Source organism: Myotis brandtii, unplaced genomic scaffold, assembly GCF_000412655.1.
Source record: "Myotis brandtii unplaced genomic scaffold, ASM41265v1 scaffold266, whole genome shotgun sequence".
Classification (NCBI taxonomy): Eukaryota; Metazoa; Chordata; class Mammalia; order Chiroptera; family Vespertilionidae; genus Myotis; species Myotis brandtii.
The window spans coordinates 11759130-11771706 of record NW_005360124.1 but is presented as its reverse complement, the minus strand read 5'-3'; the positions used below and the strand labels follow the sequence as shown (position 1 = coordinate 11771706).

Genomic DNA, 12577 nt, shown 5'->3' with positions numbered 1-12577 from the left:
GAACTCTGGAAAAGTTATTCCCACCAGACTTCCTTTACCTATCATCCTCTATTCCTGCAATGCAAAGCCCTCTGGTCAACTATCCTCCCCTATGCTACTGTCCTCAAATGACACTGGGCTTTCTGACCACTGAATTTTCCCATCACTCCTCCCTTTCCTCCCTTGCTCCAGAGCCTTCTGGAACACTCTTGGCACTGAACACAATTCTACTGCTGTCTCTTATGTTTATAAGCCCACTAGAGGCCTAGCGCACGAAATTTCGTGCACTGGAGGGGGGTCCCTGAGCCCGGCCTGCGCCCTCCTGCAGTCTGGGACCCATCACTCCTTACTGCCCGCCGGCAGCAAAGGTGGAAGAGGCTCCCGCCATTGCCATTGTGCTCGCCAGCCGTGAGCCCAGCTTCTGGCTGAGCAGCACTCCCCCTGTGGGAGCGCACTGACCACCAGGGGGCAGCTCCTGCATTCATTGAGTGTCTGCCCCTTGGTGGTCAGTGTGCATCATAGTGACAGGTCGTTTCGCCATTTGGTCAATTTGCAATTAGGGTTTTATTATATAGGATATTTTCTTGCCTTAAGCAAAACCCATTTTGCAGGAAGACACCACCTTCTTGTAACATTGTCAAATGGAAATTGTACATTCTTGTACATCCACCACTGTCATTCCCATAAGCAATGTCTGCATTTTCATTGATAGTCTTCCTCTTCCAAATCACTGCTTTACACTCTTGTGCAAAGAGCCCTTTCTTTGAGTTTCAGGTCATCCTGACCAGGGTCTTCTTTTTCACACCTCCTGTCATTTTTACAAACACTTCAATATTTGTATTGACAAACACAGAAGAACCTAGCTTCAAGACACTTCAAGACCTCAATTCCAGCATATCCTAGAATCCATTCTCATGGCCATCTCTAGACATTGTTATTAACTGAATAGTTCCACCTTTTAATTCTGAGTGGCAATTTACTATTCTCTGACCACATCATCTTATCATCATTACTCTTAGGATTCTTAGTTCTCAATTTACTTGGTGCTCAGGCTAGACCTTTGATCACTTTTTTTCCTCCTAGGTACTTACTAACATTATACCTTTATTTTTAATTTTTATTGTTTTTGTTAATCCTCACTCAAGGATATTTTTCCATTGTTTTTTTTGTTGTTGTTGTTGTTGTTTGTTTTTAGAGAGAGTGGAAGGGAGATGGGGAGAGAGAGAGAGAGAAACATAGATGTGACACATCAGTTGGTTGCCTGTCACACGACCAGGGCAGGGAATTGAGTCTGCAACCAAGGTATGTGCCCTTGACCAGAATTGAATCCGGCTCTATCCACTGAGCCAAACTGGTCAGGGCTATACTTTTATTTTCTTCTCCTGCCATCTTAGATCTCAAAAGGCATAACTTTAAGAACACTTGCAAGCATCTTCAGAAAGGCTAGTCCTCTTTCTTTCTGCCATACGGACACTGCAAAGCTTCAATCTTAGGTTAATCCAATTATTTGTTTTTCTTGATCTGGACTGCTGAGTCTTGACTGAGAAAATAGAAAACTGAGCTATGCAAATCGGTGGCCCTAAGCAATTCTTTGCTATGTACTGACTTCCCAGAGTGGTGATTACAAAACATTAGAGTAGTTCCCCTTATCCAAGGTTTCGCTTTGAGGTTTTAGTTACCAGTGGTCAACTGCAGTCAAAATAATTAAATGAAAAATTCTAGAAGTAAACAACTCATAAGTTTTAAATTGTGCGCTATTCTGAGTAGCGTGATAAAATCTCACACCATCCTACTCCGTCCCACCCAGGATGTGAATTATTCCCTTGTCCAGTGTATCCATGTAGTATACTCCCCTCTCATTAGTCACTTAGTAGCCCTCTCAATGATCACAGTGCTTGTGTTCAAGTAACCCTTATAGCACCCTAACTTTACTATGTCACAATCCCTACGTAATTCATCTCACTTCATCTCATCATGTAGGCACTATATCATCTCGTATCAAAAGAAGGGTGAGTACAGTACAATAAGACATTTTGAGAGAGAGTGTGAGAGAGAGAGAGAGGATGAGAGAGACCATTCACAGAACTTTTATTATAGTATAATTCTTCAATTTTATTATTAGTTGTTATTAATCTCTTACTGTTCCTTATTTATAAATTAAACTTTATCTTAGGTATGTATGTATAGGAAAAAACATAGTATGTATAAGGGTTCAGTACTATTTGTGGTTTTAGGCATTCACTGGAGGACTTGGAAAGTATCCCTCAGGGATAATGAGGAACTACTGTACTCTTCTTCTCAAAGCCCCACTTCATTGATACCTCCCATACACATACAATACTTCTCTCTCTCTTCCCTAGTAAATGCTTCACCTTGATGCTCATCTACTCTTTAAATCACTGTAATTGTCTTTTGCACTCACCACTGAAATGATTATTCTCTAGCCAAAATTACCAGTGACACCGTAAAGGTCTCATTGAATGAACACTTCTAAACATTCACCCAATTGAACTCTTATCTTGCATTTGATACTACTGATTCCTCCATTCTTAGCATTCTACGCTGGACTTCCCTTTACTCTCTACCTGTCTCCCCTGGCAAGCTTACTCTCTTCCATAGCTTTGACAGATAGTTATGTTCTTGATCTCCAAATCGCTATGTCTAGTCTAGCTCTTTCTAGTTAGCTCCAGAGTTTGATATATAAAATAGCCTTCTTCATGGTTTTCTGGGAATTCCCATGGGAATCTCAAACTCAATCCAATCCCAACTGATCAATTCCCCTCCTCCCCATCCTTCTTCTTCCCAGGTTCTCTACATCAGTAAGTGATATCACCTTTTAGACCAAGCATGTCAAACTCGTGGTCTGTGGGCCGCATGCAGCCCACAACGAATATTTTTGTGGTCCAGCCAATGTAACGGTATGTAAGAAACGTTTTAATAAAAATTTTGTAACTTAATTTTTAAAATATCCTGTTATACATAATTATTAATAACGAACTACAACGTTCGCTACTGACTGATAACTATAATCGTGTTGCATTCATTTCCCTTATGCGCCTTACATGCAGGCACACCATTTCTCTCCACTAATACTAGCAGTGAATATTTTAGCAGCCGATTGCCACGTCATTAGTCTTGTACTGACTTGTTTGATGTGCATAATAGGAAATATTTCGCTTTCAGAGAACAAGAAAAATAGGTTTATTTGCATTATTATTCAGTGTCTGGTAAGTTAATGTTCAAGAAAAAATATTAACTTTTATTAAAATGTTCTATTATTTTATGTTAATGATTACTCATTTTATTTCAGCCCTTTGTATTCAGCATGTCTCTATCGAAATAAACCTACATTTCTATGAAAATTGAAGCTTTTGGTTTTTTTTTTGCAGGCCACATAAACTTAAACCTTGTTTATTTGGCCTGCGTTAGCCTTTGAGTTTGACACGCTGGTTTTAGACTAAGCCAGAAACCTTGGAGTGACCTTCAATTCCTTTATCTTAAATCCTCATCTACTTCCCCCTCTACCTCCATCTTCACCATCTGACTTCTGTCCAGGTGCTTCTGATTTTACCTTCCTGAAGTCTCTTCTCCGCCCCAACTGCTATTGCATTAGCTAATGTCCTCTCACCTCCCATCTCAACTCCTTTTATGGACCCTTTACAGTTTTGCTTGATAGCGCTCACTAAATCATATACCAGATCATGGCATTATCCAAGCATGGAGTGCGAGTCTTCCAAGATCTATACTCCTGTCTCTCTCTTCAGACCCATCTGTCCTGCTTCCTGTCTCCTGCCCTTCATCTTACAGTCAGCCATATTAAGTTACCTGCCGTGCCTGGAACTTTCCATGCTCGCTCTCAGTGTGGAATGCCGTTCTTCTCCCTCTCACTCCTCTGCTCCTTTCTGCCTAGCAAACATCTGCTCATATTTCAGGGCTCAGCCCAACCTTCTCATTCTTTGCAAGGTTATATCTATTGGGCTCCTACTCTCACCCCAGAAGAACTGACTACTTTCTTGTTTGGGCTCCATCTCCACATAATCCTGTCAACATCAGTTTGACTCTCCTGGACTGTAAGCTCCTTGAAGACAGTTTATCTGTCACGTGCATCCCTATACCTCAGTGCCCAGCTCATTAATAGAAAAATATCTAGTGAATGAAGAATGGACCAATGAAAAATGAAGGCCAAGCTGGGAGCAAAGGCTCAGTGAACATTATGATAGTGGAACAAATGTTGATCACACTGCATACGGAATCATCACAAGGGCTTGTGTGCCGATAGTGCTGCTGTTTGTAAACCCACTAAGCCTCAATGTGTATTGTAAACAAGTCAGGTAGGTATTCCTGAGAATGTAGGCTGACTTTCAGGGACAGAATATGGGGGTGGTGGCTCATATTGGCTGGCTTCCCTAGCAATTTGTGTAAACAAAACCCAGCAAAACAATTCCCCCTCTCCCAAAAGTTGGCACTGTCTCAAGTGTTTCTTCTCCAGAATACTTTGTTTGGCCAGGCAACACTCCCCGTGCAATAGCTGTTGGGCATTAGTGTGCGCTGCATCCTTTAGAGGTCAGTCCTGAATACCAAACAGATGCAGAGCCCGAGTCCCCAGAACTGGAGTCTAACAATTGAAATGCATAACAATATCCATCTTCTCTGTTCACACTGCTCTAAGTTTCACCATAAGCAGGCACATTTTAGAGACTGGCCTTGAGTTATTCTAATTTCCACACCTGAAGAGAGGAACAAATAATTTGAGGCAGAAAAGTAATGCAGGAGAGGGTTTTAGCTTTCCATGCTCACTCATACTCTTTGTTTCCTGATAAAAACAGCACTTCAAATCAAGTCAACATCACAGAGACAACAGGGGTACAAAAGAGTGAGGATTTTTTTAATAGAAAAATTTTGTACTGATTAATTAAGTAGAGCAAAACCAAACCAAAACAACAAAAGAACCCCCTCTTATTCCAGGTTACCTATTAATTTCAGATGGAAAGCCCTAGGCAGTAAGAGAAAATAAAATTGACCCACGTGTTAAGTAGATTGGCTAATTTAGGGCGAGTGGAAACAGCCAAATAATATTAAGTTGTCATGGTAGAAAGTAGTGCTTTCGTATTACTACCCAAACTTGTAAAAACACTCAGAGAAGCAGAAAGAAGGACTAAATTTAGAGCCTGGTTTAATGCATTCAAGAGCATGACTCATTTCCCCCCTGTCCTGGTACGGCCTAGGGAATCTGTGTGTACAACAGGCAACACAAGGATACCTTGTAAATAAAGAGTCGTTTCATTCATTCAGAGGTGGGAGGAATCTGCCAACAAAGGTGAACTTCCAGGTACCTCACACACCCAAACAGAACCAGATTTCTCAGCTGGCGAGAGGCCCACTAGCTTTGCCCTGGCCTTGGCATGAATATGCTGGAAATTGATTTTGCTGCGCTTCTTCTCTAAGTGGCTTTTACCTCACTTGGGCTCCAGTGGGATCCTGACCAGCTCTCAGAAGCCATGCAACATGGGTCACCTTAATGAGATGCCCAAAAGAATGTCATCCTTTGGTAGCGAAGCATTTAGCAACCGGCAGCCTAAGTCACCTCATGGTGACCCCTAGGCTGGGTCTTAGGGAGTTAGCCTTTTACATAACAAACACCTGGGGTGATTTTGAGCTATTCGGAAAAAACAAAGTGAAAACAAACAGACCAACAACAGCAAGTTCTATTCCCATCAGTTCATCAGGGTGTTGGTCAAAGTGTCCAGACAGAGCCACCCATTGCTGTCCCTTCCCCAGTTTCACCATCTGCTGCTTCCAACCACGTATTTGCACCCACTTCTGCTCCCACCACCAAAGCAAATATTTTAGCCTCTACAGATTATGGAGATTAAAGCCAGACTATCATTTGTGTTAGCTCAACCTGGTTTAGAGGTAAAAGCACCTATGTTATTTTGTGAGTTTACAGTGACTCCATTCTTTATTATTTTTCTTTTAGTCTGTAAATACATTTGGAAAGTAACCTTATCAGTCTTATTCTAGCTTTTTTGGCTTTACTAGATAGTCTCTGGGTTTAGGGAAAACTACAAAAAGGAAATGTACATAGAAAATCTGTTGTTCACTATCATTGCTCCCAGAAGTGAGGGCATCAAACTGTTCTCCCTTCTGAGGTGTAAGACGGAGGTTAGTAACCCAATCCTAGGGCCCCATTATATATCTACAAAAAGGAAATGTACATAGAAAATCTGTTGTTCAGTATCATTGCTCCCAGAACTGAGGGCATCAAAGCTGTTCTCCCTTCTGAGGTGTAAGATGGAGGTTAGTGACCCAATCCTAGGGCCCCATTATATAGCCATATATATTCATCCCAATGAAGAAAGATTATTTCCCCAAACATGAAATGGGTTCAGCAATTTTGCAGTTAAAAGCAAAAAGTTAGATATAGAGCGCGTGCATTACGTTAGAAATGAGTCGCTCTGAGGTGTGTGTGAATGAGCAGCACTTGGAGAGGCCCACACAGGGCACAAGGCAGCATGGAATTGGTAGGCCCTGGGCAGGGCTGTGGGTCAGGTGGATATGAGATCCGATCAGCCTGAACACATGCTTCACAAACCAACCTAGACACGGCACAGAAAAGAGGCAAGACACTACAGGGCAGCATAAATGATGTGTACCTTTCTCAAATAGCTTGGTACTTGGGTCTCCCAGGCAGTTCTGAATGACCGGGTGGGGCAGTCACCCAATCCCCCTTGGGCCCACCCAGTGCCATAGCATGAAAATCAAATAATTTAGAGGACAGGGATAGCCAATGACCTTGGCCAAATGTGATGACACATTTGGCGGAATCTTTCTATACCCATTTGAGAAAGGACAAATACTCTTTAGCACTCTAGATAGAAAACTGGCTGATTTAGCTTAGAACAGTGGCTTCGAACAGTTCCTTCAGAACATCAAGAAGGAAGTGGCTAGGGGAAGCGTGTCATGAAGGTTGCATCCAAGGCTGGGTCGGTTACATAGTGGGATTTGGGGTAGAAATTTATCCTCACACACATAGAGCACCACAGATCTAATTAACAATGTGGGAAATCTATTTTCATACTTCACTCAGACGGAACACCTCTCTTCTGTATCCGGGGTGGTTTTCAAGTTCTAAACTACAATCAGCCCTTCTTTTAAAATAACAATAATAAATCCTCTTATTCAGCCAGATGGTGGTGTCTGTTGCACTAGGCTGGGTTCATAGTACAACATCAATAAATGGCCACTTGTAGAGGGACAGACAGAATCCCATTCATAAAACACACCTGTACCTCCCTTTCTCTCCCATCCCCAAATGTTACCTTGTCAAAATACCCGGGGGGCTGAGTCTCATTTTAGGAACAAAGAAAAATGAGAAAAGGCAAAATAATGTAAGTGGAAAGCAATTTCTTGGGGGGAAAATAGTCCATTTGGTCTCTGAGGAGAAGGATCATTGGTGGGCTTTTGAAGTATTGTTTTGCCTGAGGGACCATTTGAAAGGAAGATTCCAAAACAGTTTTCTCTGGAAAGCTGTCTTGGTGAAGGCTGCACATTGTCAACCAAAGATATTTCAACTAGGAGACCGAGTCAAAATTCTTCCTCAGTGAGTTGGCTGAGTCTTATGAAATGAATATTTGTTCCAATTAGCCTTCTTGCCTCAGAAAACTCATTCTGAGAGGGAAAGGATATTCGTTCAAAATCCACCAAGGAAGGGAAAATGACGTAGAGGTATGTTCTGTCTCCTGTGGACACATGCTCTTCCCCGGCCTGCAGGATTCACACTCTTTGGTGCTTTGTCCTTATTTTCCTGGTCTCAGTCCTACCTGGGACTGGCGGGGGTGGAAGAGGGATGCTGACTGGAGTCTGCTCTTGCTCTTAATAAGCTCTACTACCTGGTTATGTAACCCTAATCCATGTCCACAGTCCAGGGCTCAAATGGCTGGCCTGTCAGCAAAAAAATGTCTGAAAAATGTTAATTCAACAGTGTTGGAGGGATGTTATTTCTAGAGCTAAGGTCCTCAGGGGAAATGAGAAATAGTTGCTCCTGGGATTCGACTCCTCCACACTGAAAGATTTTTCTTTCCTGATGCTTTCCTCTCAAACAACTTCCCAATGCCTGGTGTGCCCTGACATTTGGTCCAAATAAAATTCTGGAACAGACTCCTAGGATACAACTATCTTCACACTCTATACAAGGAGAGTGTTTATTATTGAGAATCAGCACCTATTAGGGCTTGAAACATCAGGGGCCTGGCTGCTGCTGCTGCTCGCTCCCCACACTAAATCACTTCATGATATAGATACTATTTTATGTTTAGCCTTTAGAGCAAGCAACTCAATTTATAACCTAAGGCATTTTCCATACTTCCAGGCAATGAATACTAGCTTCTGTTGAGTCTCAAAAGTACATAATTTAAGACAGTGGGGAAAGGAGCTGGAGAATAGTTTCCAGTGCAAGGAAAACACCATGCAGATGTTGGCCCTCACTCTTGAATTCTGATGGTGAAATTGAGAATTGTTTATTTGTTCTTAAGTCAAACCCAAGGAATTTATTTTTTACAGGCTGGGGTAGGGGTGGGGAGTAGTGATGTAATATATTACTAATACTGAAATAGTCAACACATGGCCCTAGGATTTTAAATTCCCTAAGAATTTCAATCTTGTTAAATGGCTTATTTCTTGATCAAATTTGGCATAGCAGATGTTGATTCGTGTCACAGAAAGGACATACCTGAAGAAACACCCGAGGATTACTTTGCTAAAATTGTATATTCACCTTCTGTAATTGTTTTTTTTTTTTCCTCCAAGGTAGCAAGCTAGGAATTGGTCCTCTATCTTGAGCCATTTATTGAGAACAAACAAATGAACTTGGAAAAGACATGACCCGATTGAAGTTAAATACCTGACTTTGGTGTATGAGAATCATAAACTTGCTTACGGTCTATCTGGTCCGCAAACACCTCCCCATAAATCATCCAATAGGGCATGTAGAAGATGTTCTTGGCCAACTTCCATGATGGCTCCTCATTGGGAAAGAGAATGGCTTGCCTGGCAACCCCAAAACTCATCAGCACCACCAGCATAATGATGACAAAGTACATCATGTCTATCATCTGGAAGGGTGGGGAAGCAGAGGGAGAAACAAAAGAAAACTCATATGATTGAACGTTCCAATGACACTGACCTTGATGGGAACCTTTGAAGGAGGTTCACTTTCGATAATGCTGATAAGGGATGTTTAGATAGGGAGCTGTGCCCAGATAAAAGGACACTTGGTTTATTGAAACCAATGTCCATGCAATGTTATAAATAACTCAAAAGATCATTAAAAACAAACAAATACTCAAATATATGCCCAATGGAACCCCTTCATTTTCCATTGTTGTCTATGGGACCTAGTCAAAACCAGACTTAGGAGTCAAATAACATAGAAGCTTGGGTATCTATATGAATTTAGTGCTAACTTTTTCTCTGCTCTCATGGGAGGCAAATGTCCTTCTTGGTTTCTTCCTTATTAGCAAAATTGGAATTGGGACAGTTGAACTATTTGAAGAATTATTGCAATGTTGTAAATTCTCTAAGTTCTGAAAAGCTAATGAAGAGGTGGAAGCTCATGAAAATAATCATTTGTAAACAAAGCTAGGCCAACAAATATCCATCATATTCCATCTTCTCCTTGTAGCCCCACCTCACTGCGTGGTATTCTACAATAAACCTGTCTTACAGAACCACTCCTCCTGTACTTCTCCTGCAGCATATGCTATCAGTTAGGAAGAGTGTTTTCATAGGCATTAGAATCAGGTAGCCCATTCCTGTGCCTGCTGTTGAAAGGTTGGATTTTCATCTTGACATGTTTATAAAATTCTCTTTTGACTGCTTTCAAGTACAATGTTATCGCTTGTTTCTCTTTCTTTTTTTGTTTGTTTTTATGACACATGCAATTTGGGATCTGTTTCTTATATGCCACATTACTTTCCTATTATCACCAAACATAGATGAGAATGTAATAACTATTATTTTACCTGGTCAGAACCCACTGCCTTCTTCTTTTAGAAACAGTTCCCACCCATTTGGGCCAGGCTTGGTTAAACATGGTACCACACCCTCTGGCAACAGCAGTCGTAGGAGGGAAGCATGTGACACAAGAATCCAACCAGAATCCTTTCTTTGGATATTTTTCAGCTGAAGCTGGGAAAGAGGCACTGCCTTTATCTCTCTGTAATGATGTTAATCCAGAGTGTCTGAGTTAAGTGCCCCACTACTGATCAAAGTGAATGAAGCAGATATTTGAGAGAGAGAGAGAGAGAGAGAGAGAGAGAGAGAGAGAGAGAGAGACTCAGTCCTAACAGTGGTTGAGAGCCTGACTGCAGTAGCCCTTAAGGCCAGTTCCATCGAATCATGGCAGGCTATAAATCTATCTATCCCTCCTGGGCGTAAGCCAGTTGGAGATAAGTTTCTATCCTTGCATCAAACCATCTAATACAAAAGACTATTTTTTCTTGGATATCAAACTTCCTCAAAGGATGCCCACCCAAGAAGATAATTGATGGTAATCTTATCAAGGATAATAAAGGCTTTAAATTAGTTTTAAAATTTTATTTTAAAAAAGTGCATTCCATGGTGCCTGTTATTGGAATTACAACATTACAGCCTTCCTGTTTGCATTAGGACACTGGGGGCTCAATATATTTTATGTCAATTTATCAACTTTCAAGGCAACTTCAAAATCCATCTCTCAAGTATTATGTGACTTTGAAACTAAATAAGAGAGAGTCTCTCAAAAGGTGACATTAATTCTTATTTGTTCACTGTCCTTAAAATATATATGCTAGTCAATTAGTTATTCCTTTCACAACTTAGAGGCCTCAGAACTCTCTTAAAATGAGCAAGCCAGCTGTGTTGAAACAGTTTTATAGGAAACAAGGGTCTGCTTCTCATCTTTGCTTTTTTTTTATTTTGTAAAATTCTTTCATTATTTATTTACAAGAAGTTCTACCAATGAAGAAACACTAATGGGTTTTTCATGTTATATTTATTTAGATTGACTAAGAGGGGTGGGAAGAGGAAGGTGTGTACTCATGAGATTTAGGAGCTAGTCTGATCCAAGACAACTCAGCCAGTAAATATAGCAACTGTTCTAACTTCTCAGGACTGTTTTCATTCAGATTGATTGTGATATTTACCCAAAGGATCAAAATAATCAGAGAGCAGAGACATTCTTCCCAAACACTCAATTTCATATTTTTCAAAGAAGTCTTAGCTTCCATTCAAATACCAAAATCTAATAGAGCGGAGTGCAGAAATAGAACATTATGGATGAGAACTGGGCCTGGCTACTTATGTTTTAAAGCTAATTTGTCCAGTTGGTTCAGTATTAAGAGACCTGATTCTTATAAATATTCTTTGATTGTGTTTTATAGAGAAGAATATATACTCCAGTGGCTAAGCACGGGTTCTCAGGTGTCAGACTACCTGAGTTTTTTCATCTTGGCTTTGCTAGTAAAAACAGCGAGGTGGTCTTACTTAATCTTGTGTGGTTTTTTTTGTTTTCATTTTCAAGATGGTGATAACAACAACAATAATAATGCATATTGTTTTTGTAAGGATTACATGAGATAATATGTGAAATGCTTCAAGTGGGTAGTTTTCAGTAAATGTTAATGTATTATTATTATTAGAATTGGAAGAAGGTCAGTCTGTGGAGTCAGGTAGACAGAAGTTGGAATCCTGCTTTTGTCCCTTGCCCAATTTCAATTTATTCCACTATTTAATTCATGGTGATGAAATAGGTTATAATGATGATGACCTATCTGACATGGAGTTTGGCACATAGTAAATGAAAGCTATTATTGCTGTTGTTTTTATTCTTATATTTCATTATATAAGTAAGCTTAGCACTAGGCTTGGAGAATCCCACTGAGAAGTGGGATCCTGGATCTAAAGATCAGTGGGAATCATACTTGATCAGTATTGTATTCGGGTACCTTAACAGCTGTGTCTCTCCCTAGACCACAGGGCACAGTTACTTGGCAGCTCAGCACTGAATAGAAACTCTCTAATGCTGAGGGACTTTCAATATAATCACATCTGGGCATATTTTGTTAACCTCCCTGCCTGGCAGTCCATCTGGCTCCCTGATAAATTCTATAGGCACATTTTACCTACCTTCTGGATCAGTGACTCAATTATTAAACCAATTATCCTAAAAACCCCGTAGAGAACAAAGCCCCCAAATATACTCATTTTCTACTTATTCTTGACTGATAAATGAAATCATTCATAAGTTAGAAGGCAGAGAAAATGCACTACGTCTTTCTTGCTTATTCCATAGTAAGGTTTAATTCTAATAAAAAAGGGATAATTATGCCATCATTAAAATGATAGACGTGGATTTTTAAAAAATCTTGCTGCTTTAGTTTGACTTTAGTTATTTCAAATATTTAAATGCCACTCAACCTTTTTAAAGTAATGTATTTGGTTGGTTTGGGTCTTTTCAGATTTTACTTATTGAAATAAAATAAGGTAACAATTAATTAGAATAAAGCAACCAATCAGATTATGTAATCACCCAATGTAGTGTTTCTCAACAGGGGGTATTTTG

At 40.3% G+C, this 12577-nt stretch overlaps 1 protein-coding gene across 9 annotated transcripts in view; it reads right to left on the bottom strand.

The window, feature by feature from the left end:
• TRPM3 (transient receptor potential cation channel, subfamily M, member 3) overlaps positions 1 to 12577 on the bottom strand; it is a 700716-nt gene that overhangs the window by 48235 nt on the left and 639904 nt on the right. For all 9 annotated transcript variants that reach the window (XM_014541293.1, XM_005868324.2, XM_014541287.1 and 6 more), the window contains one exon: positions 8915 to 9089. In XM_014541293.1, the coding sequence (XP_014396779.1) occupies positions 8915 to 9089 (175 nt within the window). The remainder of the gene's footprint in view (positions 1 to 8914; positions 9090 to 12577) is intronic.